This window comes from Chlamydotis macqueenii, chromosome Z (genome assembly GCF_036417535.1).
Source record: "Chlamydotis macqueenii isolate bChlMac1 chromosome Z, bChlMac1.mat, whole genome shotgun sequence".
In the NCBI taxonomy this organism is placed as follows: domain Eukaryota; kingdom Metazoa; phylum Chordata; class Aves; order Otidiformes; family Otididae; genus Chlamydotis; species Chlamydotis macqueenii.
Window position 1 is genome coordinate 54,382,125 of NC_141593.1, and position 24,223 is coordinate 54,406,347.

General features: G+C 37.9%; 1 protein-coding gene across 3 annotated transcripts in view; it reads left to right on the plus strand.

Annotated features, from left to right (window-relative positions):
• FBN2 (fibrillin 2) overlaps window positions 1–24,223 on the plus strand; it is a 174,131-nt gene that overhangs the window by 68,146 nt on the left and 81,762 nt on the right. For all 3 annotated transcript variants that reach the window (XM_086771566.1, XM_086771565.1, XM_086771567.1), the window contains 7 exons: window positions 6,718–6,837; window positions 7,405–7,530; window positions 8,157–8,279; window positions 9,359–9,481; window positions 15,611–15,763; window positions 16,383–16,436; window positions 21,686–21,811. In XM_086771566.1, coding sequence (XP_086627692.1) covers window positions 6,718–6,837; window positions 7,405–7,530; window positions 8,157–8,279; window positions 9,359–9,481; window positions 15,611–15,763; window positions 16,383–16,436; window positions 21,686–21,811 — 825 coding nt within the window. The remainder of the gene's footprint in view (window positions 1–6,717; window positions 6,838–7,404; window positions 7,531–8,156; window positions 8,280–9,358; window positions 9,482–15,610; window positions 15,764–16,382; window positions 16,437–21,685; window positions 21,812–24,223) is intronic.

The following is a 24,223-nucleotide window of genomic DNA, read 5'->3' on the forward strand; positions in this document are numbered from 1 at the left end:
GAAAATTTGGAGATTCTTGTGAGGCAGTTATGTGGAGAATAATCCTGTATGCAGGATACAGCTTAGTAAACATATAGGATCCTAAATAGATTGAACATTTGCTTACTGATTCTTTATAAAGACATTTGAGATCTATGAATAAAAAAAATGTTATACAAGAACTTGTTAGCGATAGGCTTTTCTCACTGAAACTGTGTTCAGAATCAGTTTTTAGTGTGCCTGTGGATTACAGGAAAATACAGAAACAAAGGAACATGGAAAATAGCAGCTACCCAAATCCTTAAAAAAGTCTTCTAATCCAAGATTACACAGTTTACGGTCTGCACCTGAGAATAGTACAGGCAGATTTTGACGTACATTTGGCAGAGTGGCTATCAACTGGAATCTGAGCTAGGAACACTGCAGCTCTGAGTTGCAAATTCTTCTGCCTCCCACTGAATTGCAAACCGAGCATCAGGACCTATCTGGCTTCGCACTCTGCCTTCTGGAAAAGTGAAATGCAACAAGTGTTGAATAGTACTTTTCCTTTGATATTGCTATTTCTTACTGTGTTTAACCTCTCTCTTTTCCTTTCTCAAACTGACTTCATCCACTGCACCTGAAGTTTGCGAGTCCCCTTAGCTAAGCCATTCTCTTGCACCAGAGATGTCAGTTATAGCTGCATTGTTCCTAACAACTATTTGTACACCCTCTTCTTAAGAAATGTCAGTTGATGGAGATTCCACCACTTCCTCAGGCAGTTGCCGTGCTCCAGTAGTCAAACTTCAGAAAGTTTGTCAAATTTAAACACAATTTTGCAAATAATTTCAGCTTGTAATTTCTTTTCTTATCCACAGTACATAAGGAAAGAGTTCAGTACCTTTCTCTTTCCACTTTTGTGTACTTGCAGATTGTTACAGTTCTTCCTCCAAGTTGTCCTCTATGCTATAGCAAGCCCAACTTTTTCAGCTTTTTGGTTTTGGGTGAGATTTTTCTGTGCCTCTGATCTCTGGCTGGGAAATTCAAGAGGCTTAGTCTCTTGCTGCGTCCTTGGGCCTCAGGACCCATAAATGTCTTGTAAGTGAGGAGTGGGAGTTTTACTATAGATCTGTCTTGCATGGCTTTACAGTGTACAGAGAGCCCTGGCACTTTTGTTCCCAGCGCTAAACTTTCATCACTGAAATCAGTAATATTTTGACCATCGTGGACCTTGACTCTTGAGGAACTGTCTTGAAATATGCTGAGCATCTTCTGCAAGCTGGCGTATTGAACTGTTATCTCTTGATGAAATCTAGTTCACAGCTTGTATTCATAGTCATTGTTACTTGGGGGGCGAGTTGAAAATACCTTCTGAAGCACACTTGTTATCTATTTGGTAAAACACAATATATTTATTACATTTTTATTATTTTTGCTTTCCGACTTCAAATGAAGAAATAAGGATGTGTAATGATAAAAATCTGAGTGTATAGTTGTTACGAAGCTGGCAACTGTAAAAAAGTCAAAGGCTTTTCTAAATTGTACTTTTTGAGGCAATCATCTTGTGTTCAAGTCATTAAAAAGCAGTGATAAATAACATGGTGGTAGACCATGATTATGATAAATGCTTGCTCATGCTTATAAAGAATTATTCTGGATGAAGAAATACACTGAGAGAGCACTGTAAGAAATGAGCCTGCATACTGTGGAAAGGCACAATGTCACCTGTCCCTAAGATGATTTCCTACTAAGGTAAGACAGATTTGACTGAGCTACTTTGTGCTTCATATCAGCAGATAGCATAAAGGTGGCGTGTGATAAAGAACCAGTTCACGGTGGCATGTGAGGTTTGAATGCTATTAAACTCACAAAGCCCTTTTCTTAATTTGCGAAGCATGGCAAATAAATGGCCACACCAAGGCAAAAATAAGTATGATTTTATACTATTAGAAGCATTTGATTATTAATCAAATGCATATGTTGATAATGTGGCATATCTAAGTTACAAGTCTAGGAAAAAATGAATTGTAGAAAATAAACCAAAGGAGATGTTGGTGCAGGTGGTAACGTTAACTGCTAAATAAGAGGTAACTTCAGATTTAATACTAGGAATTAATAATATTAGGAAAATTTAGGTAAGTAGATAAACCAAAGACTTCACCAGGGCTTGGGTGACCTTTTAGTCTTCTGCTTTTAGTGAACACCAGTTTAAATGACCACTGGCACAAAAGAAACTATGCCTTTTGCTCCTTTTTGGCTTCCCAGCCTAAATAACTGTCGTAGTTCAGCCCCAATCGGGACCCCCCTCACTAAACAAAACCACAACAATGACCAGGTGTTAATGTAGTAATTTCATCTGAGAGTGGCTTTTGGGATTAGTCTAGAATGGGATTTAAGCTTTGAGCATATTGTGAAATACTTCGTGTGCTCTGTCTTTGTGCCCCTTTATACTTAGGTTGCAGCAAGTAAAGCTGTATGGATTTAGTTTAAACTTCTTTATTTTTCAATTCTCATTGAAGAAATCACACATGAAAAAATGAAGTAGCACAACCATCTATGGTTTAAAAGATCCATCAGATTTACATTTCTGGGTGCTTAAATTGACAGGAAGATATGTTGTGTTCTTAACAGCTAGCTGACGTTCTGTCCCTTTCTCTTCTGTGGAGTCACCCTGTAGGCTACCAGCCTTCCCATTCCCCTTCCACTCTAGGCCTGGAGTGGAAGGTGAAGTTGTATCTGATTTTCAGTTAGAGGTTAAAATGCCTGAAAGCTGTGAGACTGGATTGATAGATGCATGGAAAAGAAAAATTATTGACCTGTTTAATTCCATAACACACAGTTATGTGGCTAGGAAAAAGGTGTATTCACTTAGAAAACTTAGTTTCGACTTTGTAATGCACACCTTAGCATGAAACAGTAGTCTGAAAACAGAGGCCATTTTGGATGCACTGGGATCAAAACAAGAATTTCAGCTGGTTTAACGAAAGCAGAAGATGCAGTGCCAGCTACAGTACTGTCCTATATTGAAAAAGGGAAAAAAAAACCGGAATAATGGCTTCCAGCAAGTTTAAGTATCATTTTGCCTATTTTTTTTCTGTGTAAAACAAATCAGTCATTACTAAATATTTTGACTCTTAGATGGTTTGCCTTTGGAGTATGCTTGTATTCAGAAGACTTTTTATAAGAGAGTATACTTTATCAATATTTATCTTAGATAACACAGCTTTGTTTCACTGTTATTTTCTAACTGTGTTATAAAGAAGTAGCCAGAATATCTTAGGTGCCACACTGAATCAGTGATTTCTGAATGGTAGTTGCTATTAATCACACAGAAAGTTTTCTTGGACGTGTGAGCAGGAACTAAACTACATGGAATTTCTATGTGTACTGATACCTGTTAAATTAAATTAAAGGTTTGCTTGAATCTAATTTGGATACTCTTCGCATTACTGAAAGAACAATCTTGGGGCATTGGGAACAGTTGCTTGCCACTGCATGGGGTAAGGTTAACGGTGTATAAATGAGCACTGCTTCCATACTGCTCTATCTCTCTGGCTGCCTGCTTCCAGAGCAATAATATGAGAAGCTAGAAATCATCAGATATTTTTGTATAGAGTTAAAGAAAAGTCTTGTTTAAAAATTATCCTACCAAATTAAAAAAATAATGACGTTGCAGACTACTCTCTGACCTGAACTTTTATTATGCTGAAACATGCCTGATGAGTCAAGGACTGTAAGTGTCCTAAGTGATCTGACACTGAATGGTCAGTCCCCTTCCCCAACCTGATAGACAGCTGTAGTATTATTACCTTCTCTTATTTCATTCTGTTTGTAAAAACTCTGGATAAAGCTGTAGAGACTTTGAAAGTGACAGCAAGCTTAGAGCTGTGCTGTGCTGAATTTCAGTTATTTCGTGAATACAAATCTCCATATTTTAAATTTTGTAATAAATCTTCAGACTCATCGCAGTAAGTCTTAAGTGGGGTTTGGAAGTTTCATGTTGTGTCTAGTGAAATTCTGGCAAGTGTTACAGATGAAACACTGAAAAGCTGAGATAAGTGTGATGCAAGTGGTGAAAGAGAAATATTTGACGCTGAAGAGGGGAGTGCTGGGAGATAGAATAAGTGCGTTAAATATGTCTCAGATGTTTCCTGTTTATACTGGTGGAATATCCATGCTTGCAATGCAAACTCAAAGCCAGCAACTCCTCTATATTAACATATATTTGCCATTTCCCTCTTTTATCAAGAGCTTATAAAAATAAGAACATCTTTAGAGGCATATTTTATATGGAAATCATCATGATGCACATGGCTTTGGAAAGATTTTCTAAGCTTAAGTCAGCTATTTCGTAGAGGAACACTGCATGCCTGCTGTACAATTTATAAAACAGTTTACAGGGAGATTCATTTCTAGCATGAACTTTTTTTTTAGCAGATTAAAGCCTGTAATAGTTGAAAGTCTATAATAAAGAGCAAGCCTATAATAAAGAAAGTCATAAGTGTCATTCTCTGTAGAAAAACTAAACAAAATAGATGAGTGCCATATCTAGTGTTTATAGATTCCCCCTGTCCTCCCCTGTACAAGCAAGATAAATACACAGTAAAGTCATTTGAATTGAGACATTTGACAAAACATTTATGTGAAAATGTGATTTAAGGTTTGACATTTTGTCGGTAGCTGAGGACTTTGTTCTGGAGGAATTTTGTGTGATCCTCCTTGACCCCCCCCATATCAGCTGAGCAGTGAGGAAAAAAATACCTAATCTAGCACTCGTGAGAAAGAGCCTCCCAACAGCCACATGCCGAATTGAAGCATAAGAGCAGGAAACTACTGTAATTACATAGAAATCTACTGCAGTAGAAAGATACAGTTACTGTTTTCATTGTTGTATTTAACACTCTGAATTTCTCTTTTCTTTATCTTCCTTCATTCTTGTGTTTTTATTGGAGTGGTCCTATCAGCTACTATGCAAGTATGAATGATCTAAATGTGCGTGAGAGGAGGTATTTGGTTCTTCCATTTGCTTTTAACTTTATTCATTTAACTGTTTACCCAAAAAGGTCTGATATTTATCTAGGCACCAAGAATGCTGTAAACCAGCTCATGAAGTCAGTGATTTGGGTAAACACAGATCTCCTTAATATGTATATTGATGAAATTAGTTTTAACTGTATGTGCATCAACACAGTAAAACCTGTGAAATGTATAATCTTGTTTGTGGTTAAATTAGAACAAAACTAATCTTTTGCCATTTTTTAGAATCAAGTCATTCATGGCAGAGTGCTTTCTAGAAGTACACATTTATTTAACATATAAATGTTCTTATAAGTTTAATTTCTCATTCCATCTCATTATTTCCAAGATGTAATGAACTAAGTTTTAGAACTAGGCCTGATAAAGGGTGAGTACAAATGATCAGCAAAATTATGCTGGGTTTTTCCTGGTATTTCTGGTAGTGTATACTGCGAAATGCATAAGAAAATCATCATTACTAAGAACTGATCAGCAGTGGTTTTATTTAGCCCCAGCTTGCTCGGGCAGCTTACAGCCAGATACAAAAAAAACCCCATAAATCAGCATTGGCTGTTTGATGTTGAAGCCTACCTAAATGAAGAGATTAGTAATTTCTGTAAGACCTTTTAAGTGAAATGGAGGGCATAGTTGGAGGGAAGAAAGTCAAATTACCATAGGCCGTTGATGAAGAAAGTGGGATTTGATCAAGGAATCCATTCAGTTTGTAACCTGTGTATTTAAGTGTAGCAGAAACGAGCTACTCCGGTCATCCTCTGGTAGCTGCCGCAGAGACTGAGCCAGCAGTCCTACCTGCCAGAGCAGAGGGATACACTCGCTCTGCTCCCTGGATCACAGAGAGCAAGGATCTTGGGAGGATTTAGAGGAGCATAATAGAGAGGAACAATCAGTGTTACTTTAGAACTGGAAATAGCTGTCTTGGGCAAAAGACACAGCTGACTAATTGATAACCACTGGGGATCAAATTTGGGAAGGAGTTAAAGTTTTGAAAGTCTTGAAAGGAGTTAAAGTTTTCAGAGCCCTGTTTAAAATGGGAGTGATTTCTGAGCAGTTACCTAAGATTTAAGGTGATTAAAGTGTGTTTGGTTGCACCTAAATACCAAAAACCTTTGGAAAGGAGAGTAAGGTACATTATAGAGAAGGGCTAGGTTGAGACTGGCATTGCTCAAGTGCAAAGACTAGGACTGAGGATGCAGTGGGGCATAAATAATTGAGATGTGGTGTGCAGGCTGTGGTCTCATTAAGAGTCCCTCCTGCTGGCGTGTGGCCCCTCCTCACATTTCTACAATAAACCTGTAATATTATGGTGGGAGATGGGGGTTGGATTTGCTCTGATTTTAAAATGCCAATTTCAGTTTGTATTTATTTTATTCTGAAGAGAAATGAATTGTCATTCTGTTAAATGAAACTATGTTGAATAAAGTGGTGTTCATTTTCACTAGGCTGTTGTCAGTTCCTGTGTCTCAAAATCCTCACACGTTTTTTCTTTTGTTTCTCAGGAAACATATAAATTATGTAGCAGTGTTTCACTTCTCAAAAGTGTCTGCCTAGTTGGACTGAGTAGAACTCTGTATTGTTAGGGAAGTGATGATTTTGCACCAAGAACAAGTTTCAGTATTTAGCATTTGACTATTAGTTACGATTTTTTCACTTAGAAACTTCTAGACTTGAAAAGAATTTGTTATGTATTGTGAAGTCTCTAACGCTCCTGTATACTGCCAACAGATATTGATGAATGCACATCAAACCCATGCTCTAATGGAGACTGTGTCAACACACCTGGTTCCTATTACTGTAAGTGCCACACAGGTTTCCAGAGAACTCCTACCAAGCAAGCTTGCATTGGTAAGAAAATTTACTTCATGTCTACTAACACTGCAGATGTTCTCACCCCTTTTGTCAGATCCCATTGGAGTTCAAACAATAGCTAGCGATGTGACTTTGGTAAATCCCAACAGTTGATACCTTAATTAGAGCTCTAGTTCTGGACTACCGTTCCATGTGTTCTGTTGTTATCTTTTAACGTTTATTCGTTATTCTGGAATATGTGTCACTTGGCCAGGGAATTCCCCAGTGGGAATTTTAAAAAAAAAAAAAAAAAAGGAAATAAATTAGTATGACAGGTGTAGGTATGTATGCTGATGAATGTAAGAGTAGGATTTTAAAAGTGTTCATAAAGTCATTGCTGAACATGACAAAATGTAGCATTGTGGTGTTTATTGCACAAGTCTGTAAAATTATATTTTTCCTATCTCTGATGTAATGAGAATAAGTTTTTAACTGTCTTTGGAAATTTTTTTCTAAGTAATGTTTAAATAACATGCCAGTATTTTTCAAAGCAATAATTGTCGCTATATACTTTTTTATCTTACAGTAATTCTCTGATTGTGCAATGATTTTTTTTTTCCTTAGATATAGATGAGTGCATCCAGAATGGTGTTCTTTGTAAAAATGGCCGGTGTGTAAATACCGATGGAAGTTTCCAGTGTATTTGCAATGCTGGGTTTGAATTGACTACAGATGGAAAAAATTGTGTGGGTAAGAACTCTTCTAAATAATGAGGCTGGCATTAGCTAGATGATTCTAGAGATTGTACTTCATACTGCAATCGAGGATCATTAAGGACTACCTTTTTTGAAATAAGATACAACCTGAGGTTAACTTATAGCTCCTGCATTGAAATAGTTGTTGTACAGAACTGTATTGATTTCAAGGAAAACTTGAGGTAATTTTTATTTTTGAAGCTACATCTCTCCCAGTTCACTCAATACCAGGATTAACATTTTTCCCTAAAGCTTGCTAGTGAGTGCTCCAAACATCAGCACTACTGAAGAAGTAATTTGTTAATTTTGACTATACTGTGTCAAAAAAATCTTCCTAGATAAACAACAAGCTCTCAATTCTGTCAGATGATTGAAGTTTTTTATTCTTTCATGTAAGAAAGATGCGCCCCGGTCTTTCATACACAATCTGCTGCAACATGCAAAGTAACTGATCACAACGGGAAAAAAGTTTGCTGCTTTGTCTACAGAGTGAAAATTCTTCATCAGAATTATGAGTAGAATTTAATCTTCAGCTGAATTAAGTCTTGATTGTTTATTTTTACTGTGTCATCTTCTGGAAGGTGAGGAATTACAAGCAGTTTTCTTTGCAATATTTTGCAGACCACGATGAGTGTACCACTACAAATATGTGTTTAAATGGGATGTGCATAAATGAAGATGGGAGTTTTAAATGCATCTGCAAACCAGGATTTGTTCTGGCTCCAAATGGGCGTTACTGTACTGGTATGTGTAACTGAGGAGTAACACATTAAGACAGTCTTGATTGGAAACGGCTTTTCTGGTCCACTCATTCATGCAAGAATGGCAATCTCATCACATGGATTTGGTATCACACTAATACCTTATTACAGTAAATTTCTTAAGCTGCCTAGAATAGAAATAGATCTTTAACTTACAGAAAGAAATAACTGAAATATTTAATAGTATTGTGAAAGCTACAACAGATGATAACAGCTTTTGAAAAATCTTGGAGCATTATAGATGCAGCAAAATATGCAGGCCCCTCATGAAGTGGTCAAATGAGCAGTAATATGGGAAGTTTAAAAGGTTCAAAAGATTTTACATTGATGAACACACACAAGTATCTTTTCCACGTCATTATTCTGGCAATTTCAGAGTGCTTAACACTTCAGACATTGTATTTGCCGCATAGCATTACAAACTTTTTGAAGTGAGGTCATTGAAAACTTACATTAAACATTTTAAGAGTAGAATGTGACTTAGCTTCAGTTTAAGTAACCTAATGGAAGATACCTGTTGCTGCCAGTAGAAATAGATTTGGGCTTGCATCATTTCTAGTAAGTGCAAAGTCTTCTAAATTGTTAGTTTTCTGATTTGAAGTTGAACCATTTCTGTTAATTGTGGTTAACATAATGTACATGCAACTGAGCTGTTGACTTAGAAATTGATGACCACTGGAAAGTTCTTAGAAATTAAAATTTACCATCATATAGGTATTTTGGGATTAGTGCTTCCTCAACCACCCTTTAAAGCAAAGTTGTAGTATCATGGGGTGGACAAAGGGGAAAATTTATCCTTGATTTTGCTTTATGTAGAATCAGAAGTGCCTCTAATCCTACAGTTGTTCTGTGGGGCTTTTTTAGTTTGTTCACTTTTTAGTGTACAGCCGGAATTTTGATTGTTTGTTGTCATTCCAAGATGAGAAATTAATTAGAAACAAGACAGGCCTATGTTGATAATTCATCTGCTATCATAAAGTCATTTTTATGTTCTAAAAATATTAATTGTAGTCTTGCTTAAGAACAGTGAATAGATTGTTGAATTGTCTTGCCTCTTGATAGATATTGATGAATGTCAGACATCAGGAATTTGCATGAATGGTCATTGCATAAATACTGAAGGATCCTTTCGGTGTGAGTGTCCACCTGGCTTGGCTGTTGGAGTTGATGGTCGTGTGTGTGTAGGTAAGTGAGATTTTTCTTTTCATTGAAAAGCAAGTGGAATTAACCGGTTGTAAAATTAAATAAATGGATCAAATGACATCCGTCTAGATAATATTGACATCAAACCACAGAGGATATAGTTTACGATAAATCTGGAGTATTTGTCTTTTGTTCTGCTGCGTGTTTGTGTTCATGTATGTGCCTGTATATATATACATGTATATGCGTATTTATATTCATTTATGCATCATCCACTCCAAATCACTAAAGCAAGTACCTGTCTTGGTTGTGACACTGGTATTTTTGCACTCACTTTTTAATTTCTTTCTCTAATCTGAAAACATTTTATTCTTCCTGTACTAGTATTAAAAAAGAAAAAGCTCTAAAAGGAGAAATAATGAAAACTCGGTACATTTGTTTCTGTGAACTCAAATATCATTATTAAGAATTTTTAGGAAATCTTGCATTGTGCTATCCCATAAACCTAGTATTAAAAGGCAAGAAGCTTGAATTCCTCTGTGAAATTGGAGTTACAGTACTTGTTATTCCTATAAATAAAACTTACAGTATTTACTCTTCCTGATACCTCCTTTTGTTTTTGAGGCATACCTTTTCTAGTCTGCTGATGAATAATCTTTTGTCATATAATCTGAACTGCAGCCTCAAATGTTACTGTTGACAGTTATGAGATTCTTTGCCCAGCTCTACCAGGAGCTCTAGCGTTGCTTCAGGGAGCTCACCAGGATAAAATGGAGTGGTTTTAAACTCAAAAAGAATAAAAAAGAGTGGAAAGCAAGAGATATTCAGTCCCTTGTTTTCTACTGATCACTGATGAAGAGAATGGAGAGGAGTACACATTTTGCAAAAATTTCTGATAGTGATGAGACTACATGCCCTAGGGACTGCAGTACTGCAAAGTTCTTTAAAGCAATTTAATTCACATCTTCTTTCCCTTCTTCTGCATATCAGAACATCAGTTCTGTATCCCGTAAGTTTCTTCTCTCCTAGCTCATGAAGGCATCTGTCATCAAGCATAGTGGTTACTCAAGGCTCGTTTAGTGGATAGGTGTGTCATTAAGCTTCAGCAGGCAAATGTGCCTGGGATGTGTTCTCCTTGGGTAAAAGTGCACCTCTGGCAGCATCGCAATGCATTAGCTTCCCTTTTGGTACTTGGCCTTGTGTGCTAGATGCTGCTGGTTTTGCGTTTCTCAATTGCCGTTGCAGCTAGTATTAGGTCAGGTGAGCTGGTTATGTCATGATGTTTGGCAGGTTCATGAAGCAGTAAAGGCAGAGAGGAAACTGTTGGCTTAGCTCTGCGATAGTCGTATATGTTAATCAGTGCTATGACTGTATGTCTTACCTGCCTATGTCTTATGTCCATGTGTCCAGATAAAGGAAAGGCAGATTTCATCACAATGTTTGGAGTTATCTTGCAACAAAGGGATGTGAGATACTACATCCTTGTGTTGTTACTGTTAATTCATTTAAAATAAAATTTTAAATTGTGCAGAAGTTCATCATTCTTTAAAGTAAAATCTAGTGCAAGCATTCCTATCATGTGCTTGCGCAAGCTGGCCCTTTCTGTTACCACTTCAATTTGAAAAATGCATGATAACAACTCAGAATAGTTGTTAAAATAGACTAATAAAAAGCCAAAACACCTTCTCAGTCTCTCAGTTGGAACCCAAATATTTGTTGTTTTAAATACATGAGATTTTTTAGTAAGCAAACTGTACTAAAGATCGAACCAACAAAAGCAAGGTTTGTTCTCCCCTGTGTAGTAGCCAAGTTGTTTTATTTTGATTCATTAAACATTTGGAAAAAAGCAATAAGAAGATAAAACAATGAGAAAAGGCTTGATACACTGTTTTTAACATAGGAATTTCACTGCTTAGTGGCACAGCAGCAAAACTAGATTTGAGTACAAGCTGTTCAGAACCTTCAGCTGTTCAGATGGTCCAAGTTGGCCTTATCTTTACGTCTGTCAGTGATACAGCTGCAAAGAATCAATGCAGTGCTCAATTTTCTGTGCTTTCATTCACCTAATGCTACCACAGTTCTAGCACCGAAAGACTTCACAAGCTAGCCATCAGCTGTGAATGGTATTTTTCTATTTAAAAATGTTTGGCTCCATGTGTCACATAGCTATAAATACTCGATTTTTCAAAAGGAAATATCCCTAATATGACAAAAATCATAAAGCAGAATCATAATGTATTTGGGAAATTAATTTTTAAAAGATGATGTAATTATTCCAGGCATAAATTAAGATAGGAAATTTAAAATATTGCATTCAAAGATACCCTCATACATGACCTTTAGAATAGAATTTCTGAGCCAATCTACTGTTCCGAATTTTATGTGTACGTATATGTGTGTGTTTATATACATACACATGCTGTGTTAACTGCAGGAATTCTCTGCTGGCTATGCTGTGCTGTATATTACATAAGTTAAATAATACTTTTCAGACATTCTGGCTGCTGGGAGAGTATTTGTAGTATGAAAGTTAATAAGTTACTTGGGACTTCCTTTTAACAGTATTCCTACAAATATGCTGGCCAATTAGCAAAAATATGAAATCAAAGAGCCTACAGTCCAGTTCTCTCACTCTTACTTTAAGCTGTATTTTACTTCTGAATAGTGCCATTGATTCTGGTGGGACTATTCATTAAATAAATTGGGTTTTTTTATTTAGCATGAATAAATATGGCAGAGCCAATCACAGAATGTTACACAAGTTTGGAAAAAAATTACAGCAAAGAGGAACAAATGCTTGGAAAAGGAACAGTTAAATAAACACTCAGAGCCGAACTGCTATTTGTAAGCATTTCGGGTTTGGCTGTACTTCGAACTGCAGCTCCATACTTGGATACCTCAGCTGGCTCTATGCGTGCTTGTGTGTCACCTCAGAACTTGTACTGAGCTATGGCTATAGCTTTGTGCAGTGTTGCTTGTTCTCTGCTGAGGCACTGTTAATTATAATTCAGTTTGCAGTTCACATATCTGCCCAAAGCTGTAGCCATGCAGGACAAAACAGCTAAGTTTTATTTTACCCTGGTTATTTTACAGAACCATACCTCAAAGTGCCTGTCATGAGCATTGCAAGACCTTCTGAGGCACCTGGATAGGTGCAGTGACTTACACTGAGAATAGATCAACCACTGGTCCCCCTGACCTTGACCACAAGTATGGTGGTGATAACATTTGCAGATACTGAAGTGCTGTGCCACAAAATTTAGTAAGAGCCTAGGAATGCTGTTCTATGGGAAGCAGTGGATTTTCCCATAAAGAAGTACATAGTTACAGCAGCACCAATGCTAAATGCTGATCCAGGGCATAACGTAAGTTCTCCAGCATTCTGAAGCTAGTAGCCAAAGGCTGATCAAATCATACATGGGGAGCAGCACACGTTCATCAGTAAGGTGCATGCTCAGAGCTGTCATGACATGGGGAAACTCAGCTTGGTGAGATGCCTACAGCAACTAAGCCATGGACAAAGCAGTGCTTGTCTTTCTCATGCTTGGTATCAGCATGGGAAGCACAGCCCACAGAGGACATTCTTCCTGTCATACAATCACTGTTTTGATTCTTAGGGAGCCAGCTTGATTCTTCATTCTGCACAGGCTTTGTGAATCACTTACTCTATAGACTGTTTTGCTATAACTGATTAGGCACTCCTCCCCAGATTCCTTGTACTTTTTCTATAAAAATATTGGTTTATGTGGAAAAGCACTTACTCTCTTCTTATGCAGAGCAGTTGCTCAGTACATCTGTAGCTTCCTCCAGCTGCTTTCCACACTTCACATCTTTAAAGACCTTCCTACAGAGTAATGCTTTCCAATCTTTTCTCTCCCTGCAGTTTACGTTGGTGCCATTTTGTTCCCTTGAATTCCTTCTCCCACATATGCATAATTAGGGGGAAGCCTTCCTTTTTGTGTCAAGGGGCAATGACCAAAGCCCCTTTATTCATGGCAAAGCGTGACAGAGTGGCATCTCGATTTGTTAGAGGTAGAGGGAAAGGATGTGATGCCACTAATTATTTTGTAGAATACATGAACAGATATTTCTTGTGCAAAATTTCTTTATTCTTTTCAAGCATAATAATCTTTTCCTGCTGTCAAGTCCAAGTGAATTGGTTTCACCTAGACTCTTGGCAAGGAATAAGCCCTGAAATCTGGGCCACATTTAACTGTGCTCTAGAACTGTCTGTTCCGTGGGATACCAAAAGCAAGAGAAAACATTTATGTACAGGCAATCCTGTTTTATAGGAGCTAGCTTACCACACTTAAAGAGCAGGCAAAACACAGAAGGAATTACCAGTTCTTCCTCAAATTGGCACAGGATATTCAACATTCACTGTAAGATTTCTCCAGCAACTTTTCTTTGTTGTTTTGGGGTCCTCTTTTAAGTAGATAACTGTCTGGATTCCCTCAGACCCTACTCAGTTTCTGAGTGCACCCAGGGTCGTGTCCAGGCCACAGTGTATGGTGGTTTTACTGGAAGATTGACAAGGAGTGTAAATTAAAGCCATGTTCTGGCCTCGTCCATAAAGATGCCTGAAACAAAGACTATTTCTGTAGCTGCAGCAAGTGTCTGTAGAAGGGGTCCAAAGAAAGGCTATTTACAGCATCTGTATCCTGGCAGTTCTCAAACACACATTTAGGTGGACTGTCCACTCACATGCTTGTCAGCAGATCTCCAGAATTATCCTATAAGCAAATATGCCCTGGAATGGCAAAAAAACCAAAACAACAACAAACAACCAGGGAGATTTGAGGGGAGAGACTTTTCAGCAGGGCCTGTTGCAGTAGCACAAGGGGTAATGGTTTTAAAATGGAGGGAGGCAGATTCAGATTAGACATCAGGGAAAAATTGTTTACAGTAGCGGTGGTGGAACACTGGCACAGGTTGCCCAGAAAGGTGGTGGATGCCCCATTCCTGGCAACATTCAAGGCCAGGTTGGACGGGGCTCTGAGCAATCTGATCTAGTTGGAGATGTCCCTGGTTCTTGCAGGGGGGTTGGACTAGATGACCTTTGAAGGTCCCTTCCAACCCTAACTATTCTGTGATTCTATAGCACACGGTTATACCTGCAAAGGTAGGGCTGAAGGCCTGCCTTGAAGGATACATCTTACTACATCTTACTGGTCAAGTCAGTCAAGTTGATTTATATAACTAAATCAGCTGCAGGGTTGACAGTATGTACGTAGTGAGTCCTACAGCTGTGTGGCTGTCCTGTGTAATTTTTCTGCTGTCTTTTATGGCATGATTTTCAAGGTTGGAGGCCTTCCAGATACTGTTTCCTGTTGCGTAGTGATGGTTTGTCTTGGTCATCACTTCCAGACCCCTCCCCACTGTAATTTCCATAGTGGCTTTTCAGTCACCAACCTCCAGAAATCTCTTATACTTGAAGGCTGTAGTGCTGCTTTCCCCACTACCTGGTCATGTGTAAGAATTGCTAAATCATTGTTGCTTGCTACATATTGGGACCTCTTTCCTAACCCTAGTCCAGCACTGGTGCCAGTTTACATATAAACCTATTAAGATAGCCATGTCACCTAAATGCTGGTCTGAACAATCTGCTGAAATTCCATTTCTGCTCAGAATTTGTAAATACAGTAGGAGGCTATGCTTCTCCTCTTGGAAATAGGTAGCCTCACATATTGCCAGTCCTGGGCTGCTGGTGAGTAATCCTACATGAGGAACCATTTTGGAAGTAAATAATAGATCTGCATGTCTAGGTTAGGGTTATAGTACTTCTCAAAGAGAAAAAGAAGTCACCACATGCTGATTCAAGCCGTCCTGTGTTTCTTATTAAGATACGTGTTAACGGATTTACAAAGCTGCTCTGGGTGTGGGTCGTCTTTGCTGGGTCCTATGGAATACTTTTAAATTTGCCTAGAGTGTGCTAGTTCAGGTGGTTTTAATATGCTCTGGAGAGAGCTCTGGGAGTTTACTGTTTTGAGAATTGGCCTTGATGCCATCAGGATTATTGTGGCAGAGCAATGTAGATGTAGGCAGTGTAGCCATTTTTTATGAACATGTTGAATTGAATTATTGTTTTTATTAGCTTTCATTGAGATAGTATGCATACATTTCACTGTCAGCCTAAAGAAATAAATTATTTCTTTGCTTGCACTTTCTTAGATACGCATATGCGTAGCACATGCTATGGAGGCATCAAAAAAGGAGCATGTGTTCGTCCTTTCCCTGGTGCTGTGACAAAGTCTGAATGTTGCTGTGCCAATCCTGACTATGGTTTTGGAGAGCCATGTCACCCCTGCCCTACTAAAAACTCAGGTAAAATTTTGTGTTTCTGAGTACTACAGTGAACATACACACTTAAAAAAAAAATTGTTTACATCAGGTTGTTAATTTATTACATGCCTTGAAGGGAAGTGAGTAGGGTACTTTATGGAATTATACACTGATTCTGGAAATGTTTTTTCCTTTAAAAACTCTGTGCTGTTTATGTAGATTTGTGTTTGTGGGTTTATGCATTGTAATGTTTGAGGTGAACCTAGCTCCAGAGCTGTCCAGACTGTGACAAAATTGCTGAAGGACATGAGTATGCTATGGATGAAGTTGTGTCCCTGAATTCAGTGTAAACTGGCATTATGATTGAAAGAGTAACTTAAGGAGACAGTACTGCCAAGACTGTAATGAAGTTTGTAGAGTGTTTAATTCTTGTAATCAGATTTTGGTAATGTATATATGTGAAAGTTTGGGGTGGAATGCTACTTGACCTATTTAGCTATATTATCTATAAATAGCAATTTTATGTGGGATTTTATTAGTTACATTGTAGAAAAAGTATTTTGAAAAAAGATCAGGTGGATTTGGTTTAGGCTTAAAGAAGGTGAAACACTGGAAGTAATGTTTTCTTTTCTCCCCAACATCTCGTGCTTCAATTGAGTAGCTGAATTCCATGGCCTGTGTAGCAGTGGAATAGGTATTACCGTGGATGGACGAGGTATGATGCACATTTTCTTTAAAGCATATGATTCAAGGGTAAAAAAAAAATTACTCAGAATTATATTTTTATTTAACATACTAGGGTGAGGGCGTTTTGCCTCAAGAGTAATATGTTCATTTTAGTGTTTTCATTATCTAAGTACAATAATTAAATGTTGTCTGAAGAAATGGCCCGAATTAATTCTCTACAACGTTGTTTTTTTCCTGATCCTGACAAGAAATAAAGTAATCCATTTTAAAGGTTTGACTTTTAATTTATTTTTTTTTAGAATAGACTTAAGACAATTCTCCCTCGTTTGGGGAATGACAGGAGCCACTTGCATTTGTAGTTGATTTTCAGTCAGCTGGGTTAGTAATACAGCAGTTTTTCACTCCAAATACAATGTTCACTACATGGACTGTTTCCATGGATGGATCATTTCTCTGGTGAGTTAGAGTTGGAAAGGAGCTTACTAAAAAAGATCCTCCTAAAAAAAGTCTTGGAAGTTCATACTTACATTTAGTACCGGGAGCTGTGAAGTTCCAGCTTCTTTTTCCAGCGCCACAGAGAAAGATTTTAGAAATAATAGCTGAGCCAGACCTGAAGTAAGGGTGATGCATGCTGCAGCTGCCAAATAACTAGAGTGGGTTAAAGAAGAGATAGTGCAACACAGTATTGTGGGTTATTGCTAGGTAGTTCCCTCAAGAGTTAGTGAAGTTGCAGTCAAATTAAAACAGATACTGTACATTTAATATTCACAGGCATTTAATTTATTCAGCTTTTATCCTTGTCAGCATTAAAGCTGCTATTCAGTTCAGCAGGAACAGAATGAGACCCTCTTAGTAACAGCGTACACAACTTTAAAAAATAGTACTATAATAAAATAAATTCTGTTTCTATTCAGTACTGTGGGTGTATATGCATTATTTTTGTCTTCTCTATGAGCTCATTGCTCAACATGTTGCCAAAATTACAAATAATTTGAAATCCACATAGTTGGTAAATTCTCTCAACTTTATTTTCAGTGAATTATACAAGGTGTCTGTGAAGAATCTCTAAATCTCATGGAGAAATAAGGGCAGTGTACCATAATACTGTTGGACAAACAGCATCCTATCATGAGAATTTGCATGTAGTCTGGTAGGGAGGTTATATTTCCTCTGGATATGGGATCAGAGGGCTGGAGCACCTCTCCTGTGAAGATAAGTTGAGAGAGTTGGGGCTGTTGAGCTTGGAGAAGAGAAGCCTTGGGGGTGGCCCTTATAGCAGCTTTCCAGTACCTGAAGGGAGGCCTACAAGAAAGTTAGGGTGGGACTTTCGACAAGGGCCTGTAGTGATAGGACAAGGGTTAATGGCTTTAAACTGGAAGCTAGATTTAAATACAAGTAGGAAATTATTTATTGTGAGGGTATGAGGCACTGGAACAGGTTACTCAGAGGAGTCGTGAATGCCCCATCCCTGGAAGCATTCAAGGCCAGGGTGGATGGTCCTTTGAGCAACCTGATCTAGCAGAAGGTGTCCCTGCTCGTGGCAGGGGGGTTGGAACTAGGTGATCTTTAAGGTCCCTTCCAACCCAAACCATTCTATGATTCTATGAAAATACAATTTCTCACTAAAAACATAAAACCAATTGTGATCTCTGCTAACTGCATGATAAAGACTGTAATCTCTCAAAGGTTCATGTCTCAACTAAAATTTCTCTTTGTTTAGATTTTTAAAGAAAACCCTAGTATTTTCTATATATATCTTGTGCAGCGACCTTACAGACAATTTTATTGCTGCTACTTCTACCACTGCTTTGAGGGGGACTTTGTTTGCCAATTCCATTTCCTAAAGGAGAAGAATACTGATCTCACATTCAGTCTCCAAAATACAAATTCTACTGTTTCTCATACATTCATTGTCAGAGTGGGAATATGCTTTATCAGTGAAGCTTTTGTCACAGAGATTTTTTTTACTTTTAGTTGATACATAGTTTGTTAATTAGACTGCATTCTATTACCACATCCCTACTCCTCTTGTTCAGCTAGTGATTAACAAGCTCATAACCTTAGTGTTTTAATGTGACAGAAAAGTGGGCGTAGATGAGGACAGATTTTGCAGTTTGGTTCAGCATAAAAAATAACAGGAAGGGCTGAACCTTCTGGAATAATTAATTTGATAAGGAGAGATAGAGTCATGGAATTGTGTGGCTTGTCCCCAAGATAAAAATTGTTGTGGTTTTGTTAGTGAGGGGGGGCCTAAGGTGGTAGCTTCTGTAGGAAGCTGCTAGAAGTCGCTCTGGAGTAATTAGTAAATTACAGAAAACTTTTTGCTTGGAAGAAGAAATAAAGCTGAAATATTACCCTAGTTCATATTTTCTTATTAAATTTTCAGAAGTCTCATAGCTTTGAGTTTAATCCAGGGATAGCATTATTTTTCCAAATGCGTATCAGAGTATATGTAAATCATTATCTAAACTGCACTATGATTAAAGAGGAAATATCCTTTATAAAAATCTGAGTAGTACAAGTATAAAACAAGCTTTTTATGAAGTCACAGCTAGGCCAGCACCCCTACTGTTCTTTCCAGGGTTTGGAAAGGGAACTATTTAAAGTAATGGGCTTACCGTATGGGAAGAAATAATTTAATATTGAAAAACCCTCTTTTCCTCAGAGGCAAAAAAATACCAAAACTAGCCTGTTCCTGTTCTTGTGGTTCATATGAATATTTTGGAATTTTCCAACTACAGCAGAAATTCTATATGGGACTGTAAATTTAGGGAATATATCTCATTCATCATGCTGTTCTGTTGATCCAAGAAAAATTTTACATTTCCAACAAGCGCTATAATATCTATAAGACTCAGTATGCTGTGGTATTGACCTATGCATAAGTCCTGTATTAGGAAAAGTATTTGTGTCACCTAATAATTTATAACTTCTTACCTAGATCCTTGAACCACAGGCACCAAGTGCACAGGCTAGATATTTTGCATCAAAGTGTTCTTACAAACACATAGTTCCCGATTGATTTGGAGGTCATCCAACCTAACGTTCTGCTCAAAGTTGGGGTGACTTCAAAGTTGAATTGTGTTTCTCAAGGCCTTGCCCAGTGGAGTTTGGAAAATCTCCAAGGATGGAGTTCCCATAGCCTCTCCAGGCAGCTTGCTCTAGTGCTTAACCACTCTCATAGGGAAGAATTGTTTTCCCGATTTTCAGTTAAAATTTCTCCTATTGTAACTGTTGTCTCGTGGCCTGTCATTGTGTACCTCAAAGAAGAGTCTGACTCCATCTTCTCTGTAACCATCTGTTAAGATCAGAGAACTCCTAGTAGATGTCCCTTTCATCCTCCCTCTTGCTGGCTAAACAAGTGCTGTTCCCTCAGCTTCTTCTCATACATCAGACACTGATTCTTCTAGGGGACTTCAGAGATCCTGAAATCTGCTGGAAAAGCAGCACAGCAAGTTGCATGTAGTCCAGGAGACTCGTGGAACACACTGAAGATGATTTGTTAATCCAGGTGATAGACAGCCTAACCAGAGGAGAAGCCTTACTGGATCTGTTGCTTACTAACATAGGTGAAGTAGCTAGTGAGGTGATGACTGATGGCAGCCTGGGCTGCAGTGATCATACCTTGATGGAACTCATGATCTTGAGGGATATGGGCCAGGTGAAGAGTAAAGCCGAGACCCTGAATTTTAGGAGAGCAAACTTTCAGTTGTTTAAGGAATTACTGGATGAGACCCCCTGAGAAACTGCCCTCAGGGATAAAGGAGCAGAACAGAACTGGCAGCTCCTGAAGAACGTTTTCCATAGATCGCAAGAGCTCTTGATTCCCATGTGTAGGAAATTAGGCAAGGAAGGCAGGATACCAGCATGGCTGAGTAAGGACCTCCTGATCAAACTAAATGTAACAATGAAATGCATAGGTGATGGAACCAGGGACATTTATCCTGCGAAGAATACAGTGATGCTGGCCAGATGTGTAAGGATGGGATCAGGAAAGCTAGGGCATGGTTTGAGCTGAGTTTGGTAAGGAATGAGAAGAATATGACAGGCTTCTACAGGTACATTTTTCAGAAAAGGAAGATTGGAAGATGATCTACACAGGCACATAGAAATAATAGAAGTAAGACAGGAGAACTAGTGACAGCCAACATCAAGAAGGCTGAGGCACTCTACAATTTTTTTGCCTGAGTTTTTGCTGGTAATCACTCATACTATTCTCTCTCAAGTCTCTGACAATCATGGCAGGGACTGGGGTAACAAGGTCCCTCCCATCATAGGAGAAGATCAGGTTCAAGACCACCCAAGGAACCTGAACATAAACAAGTCCATGGGACTGATGAGATGCATCCCAGGGCCATAAGGAAACTGGCAAGTGTAGTTGCTAAGCCACTCTCCATAATATTTGAAAAATGGCAGTTAGACAAAGTCCTCAGTGAATGCAGGAAAGGGAACATCACACCCGTTTTTTAAAAAGAGTAAAAAGGAAGACTCTGGGAACTACCAACCAGTCAGCCTCACCTCTGTACACAGTAAGGTCATGGAGCAGATCCTCTTGTAAATTGTGTCAAAACGTGGAAGATAGAGGTGGTTAGAGATAGTCAACATGACTTCACCAAGGGCAAATCATGCCTGACTAATCTAGTGGCTTTCTATGGTGGAATGATTGCACCAGTGGACAAGGCAAGAGCTACTGATATCATCTACTTTGACTTCTGTAAGGCCTTTGATATGATCCCCAGCAGCATTCTTCTCTTCCACTAAATTAGACATAGATGGTTGGACGGATGAACTGTTAGATAGATAAGGAATTGGCTGGATGGTCATGTGCAAAGAGTTACAGTCAAGAACTCAAATGTCCAGGAGGAAACCAGTGACAGATGATGTCCCTCAAGGGACTAATACTGCTTAATATCTTCATCAGTTACATAGATGATGGAATTGAGTGCACCCTCAGCAAGTTTGCAGATGACATCAAGCTGAGTGGTGTAGTTGATTCACTAGTAGCAAGAGATTCCATCCAGAGGGACCTTGACCAGCTTGAGGAATAAGCCCACATGAACCTCATGAGATGGCCCAAAACTGGACATAGTGTTCCAGGTTTGCCCTCACTAGTGTCAAACAGAGGGCAATAATGACTTCTTTCAGCCTTCTGGCTGTGCTCTTGCAGTGAATGACAGCCCCAACATGCAGTGAGTCAGATGTTGTCCACACTGATCACGGAATCAAGTTTTTCCTGTCTTTCAGTATCTGGTTATCTTCTGTGTTCTATTAATACAGATATTAATGAGTGTGCATTGGATCCTGATATTTGCTCCAATGGAATTTGTGAAAACTTACGTGGCAGCTATCGTTGTAACTGTAACAGTGGCTATGAGCCTGATGCTTCTGGAAGGAGTTGTGTGGGTAAGTTGCTTGATTTTTTTTATTATAAAGGTGGAATGTAGGTCAAATAGTTCATCACTGTATTGATGCTAATTTGAATCAACAATTTAGATTGCAAAACATTACTTCTTAAAAGCTACAATGAAAATGCAAAACCTCTCTAATGAAACTGCTTTTCTCAGTCACTGCAGAGCTGGTGTATTTTGCTGTTACTTGGCAAGGGAATATTACTGTTTGGGAAGTGTAAGCAGGAAGTATCATTGCAGGTCAGGAGTTAATTTTCTCAAAAGCATGGATCAGTTAGTGTTATATTCTAATGTGTAACATTTGTCAAGACCACTTAAAATGTGTCCCTTCCAAGGCTGAATGATAATTTGTCAGGAGCTGAAGATCACGATTTTGCATAATGTAACAGATGGCTATCATTGTAACAATGAATGATAACTGGTGGCCACGTACACAATCTCTGCAGTACGGGATAACTCATGGTGTCCTCGAGGTACACAAGTGCAGCAGAATGGATTGCTATGCACTTAGTCCTCTAATTTCTGAATACTTCGGCTTGTGAAGGAAGCAGTGACCCATGCTTAGGATTTCATAAATCATATCTGAACAGTGGTCTGAAGTGTAACAGCTGTTCTTTTATTCTTCAGAATTTCAGGTCACCAGTATACAGGAATGATTCACTTTGGAAACTTTTAGTTGTCATTTGTAGTTTGGTTTAGGTTTATACCAGACTGTTGTTGCCATATCTAGATACATTTTCTGCAAGTGTTTAGGAATACTCAACAGAAGATACCCCTGTTATATGTTTCTCTTTCTGTCTAATTAATTTTTTTATTCATGCTCACACATGAAATTTCATATTTATTTTATTTTGGGAATTCTTATGTTCAAAAAAGTGTATCGTTTATAGTCCTGTTACAGTCCTGTAATTTTAAACAGAAAACTGAAGTTTGTTTGTGTTAAAAGCTAATGGAAATCTATCTGAAACCATTAGAATGTCTTAAGTATTGTCCTACCATCTGATGTATTTATTTTGGGAAATTATTGCCATCTACACATAAAGGTTTACTGACCTATCACTGGTATGTGTGGTCAACAAAACCCCACCGTTTTTGGTAGGGAAAACCTGGACTATATAACTGTGTTATAATTTTAATACCAAACATTCCTACCTAGTGATGTAAAGCCAACACAAAGTAATAAAAGTGTTTCTTTTCTTCTGCTTAACTTAAGGAATTTTACCGCTAGTTACTTTCTAAAGACCTTAAATGTAACGTTTTGGCAGGAAGGGCATTGCTTTAGAAAACTGTCAGTGGTTTTTAAAAATACTTCACATAATATTCCTTTTCCAAATTTATTTTATGGTGAGGGATTTTATTTACCTAGTTACACTTGGGATTGTGTGAGTGCTGCTATAGGTGTATGTGTGCTTAATTATTTAACTAAAAATACAGCATACTGACTGTGAGGATCCATTTGTTTTTAGACAGGAGAATTTTTGCACAAAATAATTTAATTATGAACACTCACATAAAGGGTAGAAATGTTTTAATTAATGATACATATTATGAGCTACCAGGAAAAAAAATGATCATCACACAGAATGCAGACTATTTTGTCAGTTTTAAATGTTTTTAGAACATGAGCTGTATCGTTCTGTGCTTTTACAGTGCATATCACAGTAGATTACAGTCCAAATCTGAAGTAATAGTGTGAGATTCTAAGGAATTAATGCGTTCGTAACACTGCTAATTTGGGTTAAAGGATTGTATGACAACAAGCTCAAAATTAAAGTCTATTGCTCTTGAAAACATCAAAATCCAAATCCATCCTCCTTTACTTAGTTAAAATCAAATGAGGTTAGATTAAGGACAAGTTTGTTTAGAAGAGTTGTTTTGTGTCGGCCAAACAAATACCTGATTCACCGTCTGCGGAAATTTATACTTTATTGTCTGAATCCTAAAGGAATTAATAAGCATGGCTTGCAAAATCGAATGTAGTTGGGAAACCAAAAGCCTCCAGATTGTAATTACATTGCATTCTTGTTTTTCTTCTTTATTTTAAAAATTAAACTATCTAAAAAATCTAGGTGATTTAAGATTTCCATTGCAGCATTAAGTTTGGGAAATCAAGCAGTCAAAATATAGCAAATACCCTGAAGCGGGATAAAGAGTCAGGTTTATCATGGCTTATCCTCGACAGTATTCTTCTAGAAGCTTAAGTACTTGTCACATGCGATGGGCATTAACAGAGAGTAACTTAAAATTATTATTATTTTTTTCTTTTTAAAAATAAACAATAGGGCAATGAGGAAGATTGATTGTTTTTTATTAGCATTATTTGCAGTTAAGTGTAAGAGGAGTTCAAGGAGTGATGTTAATTCATGGGTTTTTCCTGTTCAGTGTACTTGATATCCTGGTCTTAATC